The sequence below is a fragment of the Cetorhinus maximus genome, chromosome 19, assembly GCF_964194155.1.
Source record: "Cetorhinus maximus chromosome 19, sCetMax3.hap1.1, whole genome shotgun sequence".
Lineage (NCBI taxonomy): Eukaryota > Metazoa > Chordata > Chondrichthyes > Lamniformes > Cetorhinidae > Cetorhinus > Cetorhinus maximus.
The window spans coordinates 31,647,365-31,667,251 of NC_135897.1; the positions used below are offsets into that span (position 1 = coordinate 31,647,365).

The 19,887-nt window shown below is 43.2% G+C and overlaps 1 protein-coding gene across 1 annotated transcript in view; it reads right to left on the reverse strand.

Moving 5' to 3' along the window:
* clstn2a (calsyntenin 2a) overlaps positions 1–19,887 on the reverse strand; it is a 524,817-nt gene that overhangs the window by 50,159 nt on the left and 454,771 nt on the right. The window contains exon 10 of the mRNA XM_078563666.1: positions 14,997–15,159. Within this exon, the coding sequence (XP_078419792.1) occupies positions 14,997–15,159 (163 nt within the window). The remainder of the gene's footprint in view (positions 1–14,996; positions 15,160–19,887) is intronic.

The window sequence follows — 19,887 nt, forward strand, 5'->3', positions numbered from 1 at the left end:
GTCCAGGGGTAACCTCAGCTGGGTTCGTAACAGGCACCTGATCAAATGTTTTCTGGGAATCTAAATACAGTACATCCATTGGTTCCCCTTTATTCACAACATATGTTACATCTTCAAAGAACTCCAATAAATTGGTTAAACATGATTTCCCGTTCACAAAACCATATTGACTCTGCCTGATTACCCTGAATTTTTCCAAATGCCCTATTTTCCTTATGTCAGATGTTAAGCTAACTGGCCTGTAGTTTCCTGCTTTCTGTCTCTCTCCCTTTTTGAATAAAGGGGTTACATTTGCTATTTTCCAATCTAATGGAACTTTCCCGAATCTAGTGAATTTTAGAAAATTAAAACCAATGCATCAACTACCTCACTAGCCACTTCTTTTACGACCTAGGATGAAGTCCATCAGGACCAGGGGCTCATCAGCTCACAGCTCCAACAATTTTCGCAGTACCACTTCCCTGGTGATTGTAATTTTCCCCGAGTTCCTCCCTCCCTTCCATTTCCTGATTTATAGCTATTTCTGGGATGTTACTTGCACTCTCTATAGTGAAGACCAATGCAAAATGCCGGCTCAGTTCATCTGCCATCTTCTTATTCTCTGTTATTAATTCCCCAGTCTCAGCTGTACAGTAACTATGGTTACTGTTACGCAGCCTGTATATCACTCTCACAAGTAACTTCTTGCCTTTATCATTTCTCAGCTCTACCCAAACCGTTTCTACATCCAGGTTTCCTGAACTTAGGCCATCCTTCTCTAATGTGCTAATACCATCATAAATAAAAGAGTCACCCCTCCACCTTTTCCTAGCTTTCTGTCCTTCCTAAATGTCACATACCCTTCAATATTCAGGTCCCTGCAGCCATGTCTCTGTAACGGCTATCAGATCGTACTCACTTATTTCTATTTGCACTATCAGTTCATCTGTTTTGTTTTGAATATTATGTGCATGCAGATACAGAGCCTTTGCCTTTTTATTATTTTTGCAACCACTAGCCTTATCTGCTTATTTACTCTTAGATTTGTACTCCCTGCACTCTCTGTCCCGTTCTGTCATGGTCTGTTTATCATTTCCCACATTAATACCTTTCTCCCTAGCCTTTTCTCTTCACTTTGATTTACCACATCCTCCCAAATTTGATCCCTTGCTCTCACTATTTAGCTTAAATTCCTCTCTACTTCCCTAGTTGTGTGGCTCACTAGAGTGTACCGGTCCCAGCATGGTTCAGGTGTAGACCATCCCAAACGTACAGCCCCCATTTTCCCCAGTACTGGTGCCAATGCGCCACAAATCAGAACCCGCTTCTCCCATACCATTTGAGCCATGTACTCTTCTCTCTAATTTTGTATACCCTATGCTAATTTACACATGGCTCAGGTAATAATCCAGAGATTATTACATTTGAGGTTCTGCTTTTTAATTTAGTGCCTAGCTCCTCATACTCTCTGTGCAGGACCTCTTTTCTAGTTCTAACTACATCGTTGGAACCTACGTGGACCACACCAACTGGATCCTCCCCCTCCCACTGCAAGTTCCTCTCCAGCCTTAAGCAGATGTGCCGAACCCTGACACTGGGCAGGCAACACAGCCGTCTGGACTCTCGCACTTTGCTGCAGAGAACAGTGTCATTCCCCCTCGCGACATTGTCCCTTACTACCACTACATTCCTTTAATTTTGTAAATAGCTCCATCTGATCTTCCAGCACTTGGTGCTTAATTAGAAATAGGACAGAATGAAGTTGTGCAACAGCTATCACACGATATAACATACTAGTTATAAACAGAATTAAATATATATTTGGACTTATCAAAATTTATATATCAAATTACAGAAAATTTATAGGAATATATTACGAGATACACATTCATGTGTCAACCCCAACTTTGTTGTATAAATTACCGGGATAGTTTGAACTTGTGTTTTTTAAGCTATGGCTCAGAAAGCAGAGCAGGACAATCGGATTGGCTGGCAGCTCTTGCAGTCCCAGCAGTGCCAGAATTCAGTAGTGGGCGCTGCTGGGACTGTAAGCAGGCCCACGAAGATGACAGCATGGACTCTGGACTAATGTCAATTTGGGATTATTGGGCAGGAAGGTACCGGGCACCCTAGGGTGGGGTGGGAGTGGGTGGGGACATTGGGTTTTGGAGGCCGAGGGAGGATGGAGTAGGCACAAAGGGGTGTACTATCTTGGGGATGCCCCTGTTGTTCATAGGGTTCCCCCAAATGAGATACCCTCCCTTCCTTCTTGATTTTTCACCTGAGTTGGTGAAAAAATAGCCTGCCCTTTCTTGTCCACCTTCCACCGCCAACCATGGTGGCAGAGGCAGAATTAGGCCCTAAACTGCCCCTTAATTGCCCTTTAAGGGCCTCAACAGGCCTAAGAGTGGTTGAGTTAGTGGGCAGCTTACCCACTAACCATATTATGGGAAACGGGTCGGGGTGGGTGGGAAGGCCGTGGGCTAGCCACCCATCATAATTTACATGCTCCAGCCCCCCACCAAAAGCACGCCCATCGAGGGCTGAGAACTTTACGCCATTATTCCTATTAGTATTGGACCCGTTTGGTGACTGTTTTCACCCACCCCCTCCTCCTGGAATGAGAAATGGACTGGAGGCAGGAAGCTGTAGGTAAGCCGTCACGCTGCTGTCTGACACCAATTTTTGGCCCATCCGCCTCTGTCCTTTGTGTCTAGTCCAGTTGACATAGCAATTTAGTTGCCAATAACATTATATATGATGCTTGTCAAAAGCTTGTTACATCTCTTTACCTTCCTAACTTCCTTGCCACGTCTAATATTGTCCATTCTCCTTGCACTATCTCCTCTCAATGGTCCATCTTCACAAAATAACAGTTTCCCAGTTCCTTTTGGACTCCATCTTTCCCAACAGGTTACCTTCTGCCTGTAGTGAGCTGCACTGTTTTAATGAGCTTCAATCATGGTCCCCACTTATTTATCATCTGCATGCAACATCATCCACAACCAGTGGTAAACATTCACACATAGACCAAAAATACTCAACACCACGTGTCCACCATCACAAGTCATTGCCATTGAATCCAATTGTCTGCTAACCCTGAAGTTTGGAACAAATTTCCTTCATTCTAATGTCAGTATAAGCAATGCCATCATTTTTCAAATCCACACCAGCATCTAAGTGCCTCTCTCTTCAGCTGCATAAATTCCCCAAGTTCTTCAGATCTTCATGAACTCTAGAATTAATTCCTCAAACACTGTGCCCTATTTTATCCTTCACAACCTCCAGTTAATTTAAAATTCTGTGGCTGGAGTGTTCTTTCACACAAAGCTCTGCATCCCCATTTTTCTGCTCTTTTGCCAAGCTCCACTGGATTGCACTCAGCCCACTGAGTCCAATTATCCTGGAGCCAAGGCAGTAGATGTAACAAGGGTGTAATTATACCCCACCATGCCCAAATTAGTTCTTTCAGCCTTGTACCAATATGCAGCTCCTTCCATTTCTCTGACTCAGGGTTACAGCTCATTACCCAATACCTTGACTGGGCCATCAGAAACTGATTTTCTAGTCTTTCCCATCCCTGCTAACTTCTCCTTGCAAAGCACTCCAAAGAGTTCTGTTGAAATAATAGCAATAAGAAATACAACATTTGTAAGTCAGTGGCACAGGTTGTTCACACTGTTTAAATCCTGTGAATCACATCAGAGTATGTGATCGGAATTTTCCCATCCCACCTACGGTGGGTTTCCTCGCGGGCGGGAGCGGAGAATCCAGTGGCAGGCAAAAAGTCGCAAATCCGCCATCGTAAAAACAAGACTCATTTCCCCCGATGGTGTGTTCATAGCGATTTGGTTATCCCGCTGACTAGTGGCACGAACGCCATTTGCATTCATTAGCATGTCATGAATGCTCATTAAAACAGCTGCTTGCTGGAATCTTGTCACGCCTTCCAATCTTCTGTCACGCCAGCTGGAAATTATGTCCGCCTCAAATCCATTTGAAAAGGGGTGGCATGCACAAGTCAGACCTCAGTTCGCTGGTAACTTCGAGGTTTGTGGAACGTACCTGCCATTGCACTGCACTGGTCCTGTTGCGATGAATGCCACTCTGCTGGGGCTGTAGGGTTGGATTGCTCCTTCTCCTTGCTTTCATTGTCCTGAGGAACACCACTGTGCTGTGGTACTCATGCAGGCCTCCACTTTCAGAAACTAGCACTTTAACTGAGGGTGGGTTGTGAGGCGAGGGTTGGGTTGATGAACACAATGGGAGCAATGGGGAAGGAAGGCAAATGAATGGCAGTGAGAGGGAAGGGAGAACATTATGGGGGCCTTTTTGGGGTCGCCCTCTAACCTCTTGTTGCCACAGCAGTGAGCAGGAGTCTGCTTAAAAAGAAAGGAGGAAGACCTAGCAATGAAAGCCACTTACAGCCAATGGCTTCATTAGCACTGTTAAAGGGCTACTCAGAACTCAGTGGCTTCACATCACAGTCACTGCATCTCAAGAGTAACACATAGGAATGTAGAATTTGGGAATGCAGGCAATAATGAAGGAGGCATAGCTGTATCATATATGGCATTCCATCAATGAAGGCCTGTCACCTGTTCACCAGATGTGACACTCCTAATGGGCCAAAGGGCATCCACTCATTGACCATGAGCAACTGATTGGTCATTAAAATGCCACATCAGAGATTGGAGCACAGAGCTAGGTTAGGTCACTCGTCTTACTTAAACTTTTGCATCCCACGCAGGGCTCAAGATGTTATATATCTGCGATGCCATCTCGGTCACCTCCATGTGTGTGCTAGTGTCTCAGGGACAAGGTAGCATCAGCCACCATGCAAGTAGTGCAAGTCTCCAAACTCCAATCCTCTGAGCTTTGTTTTCTTGCCCCATTAATCAATGTTTCCTTTCAGAGAGAAGACAAAGACAGATATAGATCCAGGGCTCAATGTTGCCTTTGTCAGGGTCCAAATATAATGGAGGAGGCGAAGGAGGAAGAGGCGACACCTTGGGCAGCTCCAGCAGGAGGGACATGGTCAAGCTGAGCCACAGCTTGAACAGGAGGGTCAGGAGGAGAGAACCAGACAACGGGAGTGACTCGCCAGACCCAGGGTTTATCTTCTAAGAATCTCTTATTTACAAATGAGTGAGAGGCAATGCTATGCATGTCTGTGCTTGTCCTTTGATCTGGTACATCACATATGCCACATTATTTGTGAAGACCTGACACCATGTGGAGTTGGAGGGTATCCCCTGCCACTAGCTTTGAAGGTGACTCAACTTCTTGGCCTCTGGGTTTTTCCAAGGATCAACAGGGGACCTGTGTAGCATCTCAGTCTGCAACACATTGATGCATAAAGAAGGTCACAGATGCCCTTTACAGGAAGGTCCATCATTATGTCAAGTTTGCTCTGGATGAAGGTAACCAGGCTGCGAAATTCACTGGCTTCGCCGCCAACTCAGGCTTCCCAAGAGTGCAGGGTGCAACAGACTGCACCCATGTGGCTATACGGGCTCCATGGCAGCAGCCCCTAATGCTTATAAACCGCAAGGGTTATCATTCCATCAATGTGCAACTGGTGTGTGATCACCCGAAGCATATACTGCACATTTCTGCACGGTACCTTGGGAGTTGCTATGACTCCTACATCCTGAATCACTCCCAGGTGCCTGAGATTTTCTGTGCCATTATGTTTGCAGGGATGGCTGCTTGGGGATAAGGGGTACCCACTGAAATGCTGGCTGATGACACCAGTGCGTCACCCTCAGAGTCGTTCCAAGGAAGTGACTCACTCCAATACACTCCCGACAGGGTTTCCTGCATCATTGCAGTGTGTTGTGCCCTTCACAATCTGACTATGCAAAGAGGTGACTCCCCTACCAGAGGATGACCTGGAGGAGGATGAGAGCTCATTGGAGGATGAAGATCCAGAGGCCCAAGAACGTCAGGAGGCTGCTGAGGGTCATTATGAGCACGATCATGCCATGGAGGAAGGAAGATGTGGGAGACGTGCCCGTAATACGTTAATCGCTGACAGGTTCCAGGAAGGGTGAAGTCAAGTGAGGGAATATGCCACATCGCTCCTAGCCCTCAATGCCATTTTCTTTCAACTCAAGGGATGTGCACCCACTTGCAGTGAGAATGAGTCCCGCATTCACACTTGCCTCATGAATGGCCAGGCCATGTTCTTTGCTTTGGTCTGTGCGGCCCTGTGAGTGAGTTCACTCTGGGAACTCAGAGCCCACTTAGGAACAAGATCGATGTGAGAGAAGACTGGAAGCCTTTGTCGCCATCTAATGATGCCAACACTACTACAACTGAGATGTGGACATCCTTAGAGATCTCCTCCTCCTCTCATGCATGTCTTTTCTTCTGCCACGATCACTGAGGAGACACACATGCCGCTAGATTATCAATGCTGATAAGCTGTTCTCACTAATGGAGTTCTTTGAGGAAGAGGGGTGAGAAACGCTTACATTACACACTTCAAATAAAGATTTAATCACATCTACCTGACATGACACCAGGGTGCGGAGACTAGTTCAATTGAGGTTGACATCACAGGGATATGAATCTCACAGTGGGACATTATCACTGAGTGGGAGGGAGGCTAAATCTTGAAATAAGAGGATTCCAAAGTACAAAATTGTAACGCCTTCAGTTGACAGGAACATTCACATACCCATCAAATGTATTAACAAAAGTGCAATTTATTTACATATCTAGCAGACCCATGACCCAAAAGTGACATCAATTTTTCTTAACTTTCCTAACTCTAGCACTACGCCTGGGTGTAGCCCCGGCATCAGCAGTACAGGTGGAGGCAGCCTGCTGACTGCTACGTCCTGATGTCTGTGATGACCTTGGTGGACATCTATGGTGCCCCGAGGCCTGCAGGGCTCCAGCCAGATAAGGGTCACTTGCTTAGGGGTCCCTGGTGGCCTGAGAAGATGGAGTGGATGGGGTCATAGGCAGAGGGGGCTGTGAGCGGCTGCGCACCCTTGGAGTATCCTGAGAGGAGGCTCTCAGGGTGTTGGGCTGATGCTCATCCTACCCTGTGGGTGCCCAACAGTCCTGCCCTAACTCCTGCAGGAGATGGTGAACAGCGGGGGGTCAAGGTGCCTCATCCCCATGTCGCCTACATCCTGAAGGTGGCCACCTGGGTGTGTGGCCATGGAGTGTAGGGCCGAGCGCAAATTTGGCAAGTCCTGCTGGACCTAGGTCTCCATCGTGGTTTCCAGCATCCCCATGGTGACCTCAAGGCTCTCACCTATCGGAGCCATGACATTAGACAGAACGTGGATGGACTCCTCCATGTCTGCTCTAGTCTGCTGAGTGACTGTCGAATCTCTGCATGATGTTCTGCTGCCTCCAGCATAGATTTGGCGGCCGCTTCCAGAGGCTCATCATCTGACTTGGACTGAGCGGGTGGCTAGTCTCCGGCAGCCCTCCAAGTGCTGGACACCTGGGCTGTCCCTGCCTCCGTCTGCTGCGAGGATGTGTCGGTGAGGTGTTGCCCAGAAAGGGAGCCTGAGCCTAATCTACATCTGTGCCCCACTGACGTGTGCATCTCTGAGCTGATGGTGGATGTGTGCGAGTGTCATGAAGGTTCTTCTGGATTTTCCTGCTCGGATGAAGTCTGGGGGATCGCACTGGTGGTGCTGGACTGGTTTGGGGGCCTCGATCTGCTGGTGCCTAGAAAATGGAACAGAGTTTCAGTTAATGAGCATGAGCTAGTTAAGGCTGCAGGTGACTCACTGTGATTGTCAGGATTTGATGAGGTGATGGAGCTGTGATCCGTGCTGGGTTGGTGGGAGAGGATGATCTTCCCTTCCCCACAGGAGCGATTCCTGTCCTCCCCAGCCAGCTCGGCTGCAGCCTACTCAAACTCAGTGAAGACGATGATGTCAACTGTCCCTCCCCTGGTCTGCGCTCTCTCGTGCCTGTTGTGCACCAGCTTGGCCTGTATAAAGAAGAAAGAAAGGCACGTGATGAGAAGGGATGGAGCAGAGGTTGGGTGAGGTGTTTGTTCCTTGTGTGTGGTGATCCCTTCCCAGAAGGGCCAGAGAATGGAGTGTGAGCAACATGATAGATGGGATGGTGGTGATGTGAAAGTCTCGATGAGAGAACGAGTGTTGATATGTGTCCCCTGCTAATGATTGGGTGAGACCCCTGAAGAGAGTAACCATTTAAGTGCATGATCCCATGATGAGAATTTGATATTGGAGGGTGTTGAAGGATGACTTACCATGATGGGGCGGATGAGATCGTTCATCCTCTTCCTGCACTGGGTGGCACTTTAGGAGCGGGTGTCAGCCACATTGACCTGCTCCACAATGGTCTCCCAGGCTGGAGAGGTGGGGCTGCTGTGCTTCCTCTAGCCATCACTGGGATAGAGCACTTGCCTGTGCACCTGCACCCCTCTGATCCAGGCCTGCAGTGTGAAGCGGGCGCTGCCTTCCTGTTCAGGCTCTCAACCTTCCTCTTCTGGCTGCCAGACATCTCTGATGGAGTGGAGAGAGTGAGATTGTGTGTTGGACTGGTCTTTAGATATGGCACCTCCGAACCTGCCAGCTGACAGCGGGGTGGACGAATCAGTGGACGAATAACCCGCCAGGTCATTCAGACTGATACACGCCTCTACATAATTAAAGTGGCTCCAAGTGCAGAATCTGGCGTGAGTTGCTATTATTATGGACAGTGGACTGGGCACTGCTGAAACCATCCGCCACCGCACTTAGTTTCATTATGGGACTATTCCGCCCTGTGTCTGTCTATCTGTCTCTCTCCCTGTGCATCTCTCTTCTATGTTTAGAGAACTCAAATATTCATAAAGATGCAAATTATATCCTCAGATTTTACTAAATATTTGTAACAGCAGAATCCTTATTCAAACAAAGTTTACTGTGAGACAAGATTTTAACATGATCAGAATCAATGTCGTCAGATGTCACGTTGTACAAATAAAATATTAACTCACACTATTAATAATATTATTAAAATGCACATATTTATTTTAACCAGATAATTGGTTGGGTAACTGAAGTAAAATTCCAAATCTCAAAATAAATATTTTTAGCACCAGAGTTCTCTCACATCTGTTTGTCAGGAATTTTAACTCTGCAGTGATTGCTCACTATCAGACAACAGCAATCAAATAGAGGTCCACAGACAGCAAACTGATTGAATCAGAGTTAAGCGGTTATGGAATTCGTGCCCCACAGGTGACCTGTTTCCTCTAATAAATACGCTAACATCTAACGGAAAATTTCTCAACTTAGAGCATTTAATAGCACTTGCGATTTGTGACAGTAATGGAGGAACAGATTGGAGAATGTCTCATTATTTGGAAAAGTCCCACGTCGTAATTGACTCTTGACTGTATTGTTTGTGATTGTGAGTTCAATATTCTTGCACGCGTGTGACATTTTTAAATTAGCAACCAATCAATAACTGTCCAAGAAAGACAGGCAGCAAGTGTGTGTGTGTGTGAAATAGAGAGTAAATACAAATTCACTTCTGTATTTTCTGCAAGATGTACTTTAAATTGACTTGTATAAATTTGTTATTTAGATTTTGGTTAGTTCAATTATTTTTAATTATATTATTCATACTGTTATGTTCATTGCTGTTATTTTTAATGATGTTAATTATAATTCTGCCTTGTTCAATCACAATGATTTTGCACCAAATGCCATTATGAATGAGATAGTGAGACTGAGCTACAGTGATTGCCTGCCCTTTTTTTTAAATTAAAGATTAATACCCTTCCTAAATTATATTCAATCCATTGTTGCTTTTCTACTGTCGGTAGGCTTCTTTAGTCCTTTGGGCAGAAGGAAATATTTTCATCACCTTTTTTTTCCAACTCTTCTATTGGGGTACAGTTCCACAGGGGATGCAATTCTTCCCGGAATCTTCCCAGGTGATCATTTTCATGTGTAATCATGAGAGTTAGCTTATTAATCAATCATCAAATAGATGGAGTGGAGACAGCTCATTACAGCCAAGCCCAATTTTGTCCTCATCCAAAAGAAAAACGAACAGTAACTTCCCACATGGAGCTATCTGAATGAGAACCCTTGCAGATTTCTCATTTTTATCCCTCCCTCATCCAACAACACTGAGACCAATTGTAGAGGTTTTTTAGGCATCTACAGAAGTGCCAAAGCAAGTGGGCAATCACCTTCAGGAGTGGCTTTACGCTGTGCAATTGCATGGGAGGTTAGCCATTTAGAAGACTTGAGTGGATCTTGGTCTTTATCGGCATGTTTCAGACCATGTAAGCATTTCAAATTGCTACTGTACAACTTACTTTGATGTTAAAAAGTTTTAATGGCTTGTTAGTCTGCAATACTCTATTTCATCTTATTCTGCCATATTGTTAGATTTTTGTTTTCTTGCTACTGATATTATTCTCATGTTCAGCAATTCAGACCAAAAGGTGAGCTTTTACTTGTTATTAGCCAGAGTGTACCCACCTAATATCTGAGCAATTTGCAATAATCTCAGGGTTTGAACAGAAAACTCTCTTGGTCAGGTCATAGCCCCAAAACTCTTACACCATATTTCATCATCTGGTTATACAGTGTAAAGCAAATATATCAATCCTCTAGAGCTAGAGCATTGGCACAACATTACTTACAAGTTCAATAGATCTTGCATGCTTCTGTTAACAGTGGTGTTTTCAAGCACCACAGCTATTAGAAATAATTACTAATGTTAATTAACTACCCGTTACTGGGTACATTCCTTTATTTACATCTTACATTCAACCAATTAGTTGAGGTGTTTATAAGAAAACAAAGCTTTTGCAGGTTTAATAAATGTTCAATCAATTTGCATCCAAAAGAGACAAACATAAAATCTGAAAAACCTGGTCTGCTAATTTCAATAAACATATAAACAAATGTCAAAAATCTAACTATGGTTGTAGCTCGCTTTACATCCTTTCAATCCTCTGGTTTAAGTCTTATCTGCTGTTAAATCCCTTTAACACAAATGTACTTGTGTTGCAGATCATCCAATTGACCATCCCCAATAAACCTGGCAGAATAGGAGCATGTGACTGAGCTCCAAAATGTAACAAAGATACATAAACCATATGATTTTCGGCAAGGCCCTAGTAAATTAAACATAGGTAGGTTTTCTCAGTCGTTTAATGCGATAGTCAGAACCACACATTAGTACCCTGAGTAAAGTCCATTTGACAACAGTGGTAGCTATTTATAGAAAATTGGTTGATAAAAGGACAATTAGGTATGGACAACCAATGCTGGCCTTGTGAGCAACACTTGCATCTCATGGATGAATCAAAAAGCATTGGAAGAAACCAAATTAATCAACATTTGTCAGGCGGAATACACTCGAATATCAAAAATGCTCACTCTTTTTGTAATAGTCCTACACCCAAATTTCTGAAGCTACAAATGTTTTTAATACTGTGAATGAAAACTTGATTAACAATCTTTCAGTTATTATAGTCCCACTCCTTTTGAATGCTAGCCTTCATTGCTCACATGACAGCCAAGTTCAGATAATCTATTGCAAAATGAATGATTATTTGAATTCAAACAACAAGGTGCCGGTTGGCAATTATACAGAGAATGAATAACACTAATGAGTTTTCCCAATAAAAATCTCAAAAAATATTCCTGGTGGTTCCCTGGTAAATGTCCTATCTGATGCTGTGACTAGGTGGGTCAAAAAGGTTTGATGAACAGTCATTGTTAACACTATTTCTCTCCACAGATGCTGCCTGACCTGCTGAGTATTTCCAACATTTTCTGTTTTATTTGAGAGAGGTTTGATGCCTGCTCCTTGGTGAAGCTAACTAATCTCGAAGAGGATGGCATTAAGAGTGTTACAAATAACCGCATACAATTAGATTAAGCAATAAAAACAGAAAATGCTGGAAACACTCAGGAGGTCAGGCAGTATACGAGAAACAGAGAAAACATTTCAGTGATGACAGATAAACAGCCTTTAAACAATATCAGAGCTAAGGGAGAAGGGAACAGGGAAAGGCATGCAATAGGTTGGAGGCAGCAGCGATTAAATGACAAAAGGGAAAAATTATGCAAGGAAAAATGGGATGATAATGTAACCAAAGTGAAGGTTCTGAAGGGACATTATCAACCTGAAGTGTGAACTGCATCCCCAACCACAAATGCTGCATGATCCGTTGAGTGTTTTAAACGTTTTCAATTTTTATTTCAGATTTCCAGCATCTGTACTATTTTGTTATTGTAAAAATTAAGCTAAGAATGGCTACTCACCATGCAAACTGAGTACTGGGAGCTGGTCCAACATGTGACATGGGGCCGTAACCTCCGAGCTCTCCAGCGTTGGATTTTGGGGGCACCCCAAAGATGCGCTGGGCAATCCCTCTGGGAAGTCCCCAGGTAAGGGTTTGCACAGTAATTGCCCAGAAGTGCACACTTCCTCTGGGCAATTGTGCTGCGCTGGGAACCATTGGAAAATGTGGTTTAAATAACAAACTTCGGATGATTCCAACAGGTTACACCAATAGTTACTCAGAAAAAGTTAAAAGAACTAAAACCTCTTATAACTTCTGGGTAACTACTGTAATGACACAGACCTACCCCACAGAGCTCCCCCCACTACCCCCATGGGACTCCACCTACCCTGAATCCCGACCTCCAATCCCCCCCCACCCCACCGTCTGTGATCTCCAACACCCTCACCTCCTCACCCCTCCCAGACCTTTGACACCTCCCCCCCGCCCAACTCCCCCAAACAACTCCCTATGGACTTTGGGCTCCTGCACCCCTCCCCATACCACCCCCAAGGACTTCTGACCTCCCCACCACCCCCATGGACCTTTGACTTCCCTCCCTCCCTTGGACCACCACACCACCTCACCCCGCCAGACCTTGAACGCTCCCACTCCTAGATCTGACTGACCCACTCTGCCCTCCCAAATCCTATCTATTTACCTTAGACACTTCCTCTCTCCCTGGCCTTTGCTTACCTGCTTTATAGCAGCAAGTGCCGTAAAAAAGGGGGCGTGGCCTCTTTGAATTTGCCAGAGCTGCACTTTGCTGGGGCCTGCGAGGAGTCTTTCGATGCAGGCTCTAAGCAGCTCCGGCGAAGGAAGGGTCTGTGTAATTTTCAAGATAGGGTAAACGTGCATTTATTTCTTCTAATTCCTGCTGGCCTGCACTTTCTGACGCTAGTTGGAAGTTACGGCCTATTGTTTTATCGATTTTATCGAGACAGGGCTATTTTCATAGGGCATTGCTTTTTTTAAAAAAAAAATATTTTATGGGTTGTGGGCATCACTGGCAAGGCCAGCATTTGTTGCCCATCCCTAACTGTCCTTGAGCTGAGTGGCTTGCTAGACCATTTCAGAGGGCAGTTAATTGTCAACCACATTACTGTGGATCTGGAGTCTTTCCTTCCTTAAAGGATATTAATGAATCAGATGGGTTTTTACAACAATCAATGATGGTTACATGGTCACCATTACTGATACTAGTGTTATGGTCCTTAGCTAGACTCTGGGTCATTAGGGGAGATCTGTTTAGGGACCAATAACATTATGTTTAAAGTAGATAAAGTTTGAGATTCAAGACATTTGCTCAGTGAATAAAACCACAAGATTCCATGGGTTTTGAACAAATAAAAATAAACTTTATATACAAGTTCATAAAGATAAAACAATTTACAATATCTATTTTATACTCTTAATGTTCAGGGTAATGTGAATCAACATGCAAACTGTGTTCCAACACCACACTGCACAATAGATGACAGATGTGATCAACCCCAATTCCATGGATTTCTCAACAAACACCCAGATGTTTGTCCACACTGTGAGTCAACCAATCTCACTGAAACGTCATTTTTTTCATGAGGGTTTCCAAGCTCCACCTTTGAAGATCTTGCCTTGGAATTCTCTCCACGAGTCACTCCAGCTTAGACAGCTTCAACGATGACCCAGCTCGCAATGTTTGAATTTTGGCTTCAGGGATTACATTCCTCTGGATTCCTGAGCACACTCAAACACTAGCTCACAAGCACAATGTCAGCTCTTCAGCCACACCAAGCAGAACACCACTAGTCTAAAGGGATACTTCTGCCCCAGTGGTCCACAGCACAAAGTCACCAACCTACAGCTACCTTCCTGGATCTTCCAGGCTTCCCTCGAGCCCACTTCGCTTAAAGTCTGTTAACTGCAGCCCTTTTCATGCTTTTTAACTTAATTGGGACTTCTTCTTGTCCCTGTCTCTGTATCTCACCTCTTGGACATTTCCTGGCTGACTGAAAACTGAATCCAACTGACTGTTCAAGAAGTACAGTTCCCTGAGCCTTGAATAGATCTGGTGACTTATCAAAACACTTCAAGAGCCCTTGTTACTAAGCAGGAACAAGTGTAACAAGCATTCGAACATCCTGTACTTTAAACATTACAATCTCCAGAGACTGCCAACTTACATAGCACACAGAGTAAATGGATTTCATAACACAAGTCAATTCTAGATTTTTATTAATTTAAATTCCACCAGCTGCTATGATGGGATTTGAATCCATGCCCCAAGGGCATCATCCTCGGCCTCTAGATTACTAGTTGAATGACATTACCACTGCGCCACCATCTTCTCCCTTTTGTAGAAGCATGCAGTCAGTGGGAACCAAGCCACTGAAAACTGGAGAAGTTTGGTTAGAGTAGAACAGAAAGAGGCATTTGTTTCACTTGGCCATTTCTGCTCCATGTACATTTAATAAAAATCTTGTAAATGAAGAGTTGCACCATGGAAATGAATTGTATTATGTAATAAACTTTTGTTACCTTGAAAGGAATTTGAGAACAGGGCTTTTCTAAAGGAAGGAATATTAATCATTTTATGGAGCAGTTTTTTGACATTGCTTCTGTGCTGAATTAAGCTTGATACAAACTCTATGACCACATTCAATGCTTGCTAACTTGGACTGAAATCAAAACGGCAACCTCATTTTTACTCACCTTCCCCACTATTTGAAGATCTTACCTTGCCAACAGGCTCCAACAGTTAGCTGCATGTCAATATGTGATGGGTGAATTGGCCAATCATCCGTCACCAGGTATGGGTCGTAAGTCACTCCATCCACGTACAACGTCACCACAGGAAACTCAACAGTAACAACGTAATAATGCCATTCCTTGTCGCAGATCTGAAGTGGAGAAAGACTCTAGCTATATTTTCATTTTGTGGAGCACATTTGACCACATTCTTTTTTAAAATACATCACAGAGCAAATAATTTAATAATCCTATTACTTAGCTTACGTGTTATAGTTCATTCAACACCATCCTTCTTTTCAGTGCTTTACAGCCAGCCTTGCAAAAATAAATTACATTAAGACATTATGACAGACAATATGCATTATTGCTACTATAGAATTGGAATAATTTAATAGCTTGAACATTCTTTCCTGTTCTTGGTAAATGCCCACAGATAGGCTGAAATTTGATTACTATGATAAAAGTCCAAGAAGACAATGGCTGTTTAAATCATAATCATATTTGAAAGAATTCCCAGCTCTATTTAAAGACAAATTCATTTGCGCTCCTATAGCTTGAATGCACTTGATATATAGATTTACTTTTTAAATTTAGAATTCATATTGGCGAGAAATGAGACAATAAAACAAATGGGTTTGTTTAAAGTGGATGTAGTAAGCAGAATTTTATCATTATCCAACAGGGCAGAATTGAACGCCCTCTGAAAATCCATTTTTATTCATGCTGTCAATGAAAAGTAAGTATGTAAATTACCTTTCTCAGTAATTTATTTTAAAACAAAGCAATTGGTTCTTTGCTATAGACGTGTAGAATGCAATTTAAGATTAATTACTTCATTTCTCAATCCAGGGGCTTCCCCCGCAAATAAAATAATCTAGTTTTTCATGGTACAGAACTTCCAGGTGCCAGCTGTGATTAAAGACAATGTTAACTTTTAATTTAATACAGTACCATGAATAAACTCAATGCCTTGTCAGTGATTAGCAGCAGTGTTAATTTGCATTGGAAATGAATATTAAAGGTGGTTATCATGGTAAACAAAGTTTATTGCAGTCTTCATTTGCTTACGATCATGGACATCATTCCTGAGCCATCATAGAGAATATTCAGCCTTTAATTGGTCAGATTTGCATAAGAAAATAAATGAATTGCTGAGTGACATTCCTTATATCCCTACAAAATCCAGAGATGCCTAGTGACTTTCCTTCTAATTTGAACAGAATATTGAATTCATAATACTCATTAACGTAAGTAACCGTCAACTGATATTTCTCGTGGGAATGCTCCTTCTGTGTGTCCTGAAGACTGAATTCTTATAATCTTAAACTGCAAGGATGTTTGTGTACTTCACCTGGGAAAAGGAAATTGACACCTCACAGTTAGCAATACGCAGAAGTTGGATTAATTCATGAGCCTGAGAAGTATTCGGGAAAAGCAGGCAATCCGGTTAGGAAGTGCCTGAGCTTGGCGGTTAGCTGAACAGGTCAAGAAGGGTCAAAAGGTAGGTAAACAACGCCGTGGAAGCTTTTGGAATTTATAGGCAGTCGAGCATGTTGTCTGGGTGAACATAGGCTGATAAATGTAGTGCGTGAGTCAAGTAACATCCATTTGACAAAAAGAAAGTTAGACTTTTTTGCTGTTGCTGGCAATCTCCGTAAAAATTGCCCTCTCATTGAACTCAGAATGTTCCTCAGAGGACTGATCTTTATCTGTCCGCTAACTAAATCTTATGGCCTTTAGAGAGGCAAGCCATTTACTTTGATTCATCACTTGTCCCATTATCACTCCCTTTTGCCTTGCACCATCATATCTCTTGTCATTTAATCTCTTTTGCCTTCCACTCTATCATAGGCTTGCTCCCTTGTTCATTCTTTTCCTTCCCCCCTTCCCCTACCTTTGTATTTGCATAAAACTTGCATGTTACATCACTACCTTTTTCCAGTTCTGGTAAAAGGGCTGTGAAATGTTAACTTTGACTCTCTCTCTCTCTCTTCACAGACGCTGTCTGACCTACCGGGCAGAATTTTCGGTGTGCATAGGTGGGCCTGACACGCCGACGCGTAAAATGACGCGCGATGACGTCGGGCCATTAAAAAAGTAATTAAGCTAGTTTAGAATGCTGCCCGTCCAATCTTAAGGTTGGTGAGCAGATGAAGAACCCAAGCGGCCTTCGCGTTTTCCAGGAAACCTCATCCATGGGCGGGATGAGGTTTCCCGAAGCTTTTATAAAATAAATAAATAAATTTTCCGAACTTCACAAATATGTCTCAACTCATGCAACACTGTCACATGAGGGGACATTTTAAAATAAATTTTACTGGCGGTGCGCAGCCGATTGCGGGCAGTGACTGGCTCCATGCCCGTCCCTGCCCGCCACAGGAAAAATTCTCCCCCCTGAGTATTGTCAACATTTTATGTCTTGATTCCAGTTGCACAGCTGCATCTTAACAGCAGAATAAAACACTGTGTATAATTCTGTGTAAGACTCTGCATCCTTTGATATGCATATCACGGTTCTTATACGCTTTACATGCCATCTTACAAAGAGTGCTGTAACGCCTCCAAAAGCTATTTTAATTGCAGTGTAGGCAGGGCATGATTAAGTTCTTAATGATTGTGTTTATTGGCTGCAGCTTCCTCCTTACTGACAAAACTGTTTGATAAACTAAACAATTTTGTTTTGTTTTGTAACCAGCAAGACAATAAAACATAAAATGTACTGAATCTTCCATCGAGGCTTCTTTCCACGAATGAGTCTTTGGCTGGAGAACAAGTGGAACAGGATAATTTAGAAGGATCCACAGCTGAGTCCAACATTGTCAGAACTGGCAATCATGGAGTTAGCTGGAAAAAGGTGCTGCAGGATGATTGACAGGCAGCTTCCACACTTGAAAAAGTAAGAAGGGGAAGATTTGACTCTGGACAACATACAGAGCAAAAGTCAGAACAAACAAGAGCAGCACAGCTGATACCAGTGGTGTCAGCGATAGGCAAGACACTTGTCCAACAGCACCACATCAGGGAACTTCTGAGAACTCTTGTGGCATTGCTGTGGACTGTGGGCCTAGTTTTACCAACATCACTAATGTCTTATGGTTGTTCATATAGTTGTATCTCCACTTAGCTATTTAGAAAAAAAAATCCTTCCCCCCCCCCCACCACCCCGAAGGCACCGTTTCTGCTATGACATATTTAAAAATAAACAGCTGACCTCCAGTGCCTCCCCCACGTGCTCATTCTTCATGAATGATCAGATAGTAACCATGGCAGATGGGGCCACCACTACTGATTCAAATACTCAGTCCAATCCTCTTCCAATATCTTCACGCAAGAACTTAGCATTGAGGATCATAGGGTAGTTATTAAGATTAAGAAGTCTGGTTATTTCAAACTCACCATAGCCCAGGGGCATTAAGGCCAGTTATAACATCTGCACTTTCAGCCTGACTGAGATCAGTCAACTTACCACAGATCAGGATCAAATATCAAACCTTCTGGTCCAAATGTTCCAGTACACGAAGCTGTGCACTTACTAGCTAGAGAAGCTATGGCTATTTGCTAACACTAAAGTGTGAAGATTATATTTGTGTGATACAGGTATACAATAAGATTGTGTAAATGTATACTCCGCCCTTATTTGATATTGCACTACCTGTATCTTCACAGCACCCACTCACTCTTTTCCCTTGCTGCTGAAGCAAAAGCTAATCTCTTGCCAAAGCCAAATAAAAGCAAGATGCTTTTAATAATCTGAAAATCAGAACACTGTATGGGAAAGCATTTTGACACAATGTTTGCTCCACTGACAAGATGGAGTAGGATAAAAATCATATCAAATTATGTGATAAACAGACATAGAGGAAGCTTGATTTAAATTATTTGTTGTACGAATTCACTTTCGATACCAAATAATTTATTCGCCAGTCGTAGGGAAAATCAAGTTAATTAAATCATTTTGAAAATAATTTATATTCGCAATACAATTTAAGTTTGAATTGTTTTGCTTCCACGTGGGCTGGGAGACAGGGTGAATAGAAGAGGGAGCCCCTCTGCTTTTGCAGTATGGTTGAAGAGAGTGGCCGTTGCTAATAATTATGCAATTATGCCACAAAATAAAGCACAAACGATGACATTGGGGCCAGAGACAAGGAAACATCAATGGCACTGAGTAAAATGAGGACAAGGTGGTTGTGAACGTTTAATATAAATGGGTAATAGCAAGCGTCTTAAAGCAACATTAACAGTGCAGCAGGAGGGTATGAGGGTGAGTGGGGGCTTGGAAAGAGGTGGGTAAAAGGAGCCTGAAAAACAGGTACCTTTAGAGGTAATGGCTGTGCTCTTGCAGGATCAATGACCCAGAGCAGGCTGGCCTAGCAGCCCAACTCCATGTAGTGAGTTAGTTCAGAAACAAGGATTACTGTTGTGACCAGCTGGTTCTTCCAATTTGGTTGTTAACATGCACACACGGGGAAATGCAAACATTTGCTTCAGGAAATGAATTGAATTGCATTTTTTTCTGTTGGAGACTAACTTAAATTTTAATTGGAAAATAAAGGCTACAAGCAGAACCAAGTTAGCATTTATGCATAAATTTTGCATACTTCGTTTCTTTTGAAGTTTATATCATTAATGATTTAATACATGGGGGAAGAGTGCTCTTCTATCTCTGAGGCCTATAAATTACTGGGAAATGGTAATAGAGCAGAACACTATGCACACAGGATTATACCTCACTAAGGTGATACTCAGTAGAGCTCATTACAGTAGGAAATGCTTTTATATGCCATGTCCTTATCCATTAACTTCTTGAAAATGAGGTCATAGGAGAGAATGGATTCCAAATTCTCTGAATGGTTCCAAGATAGTAAACTGAATAC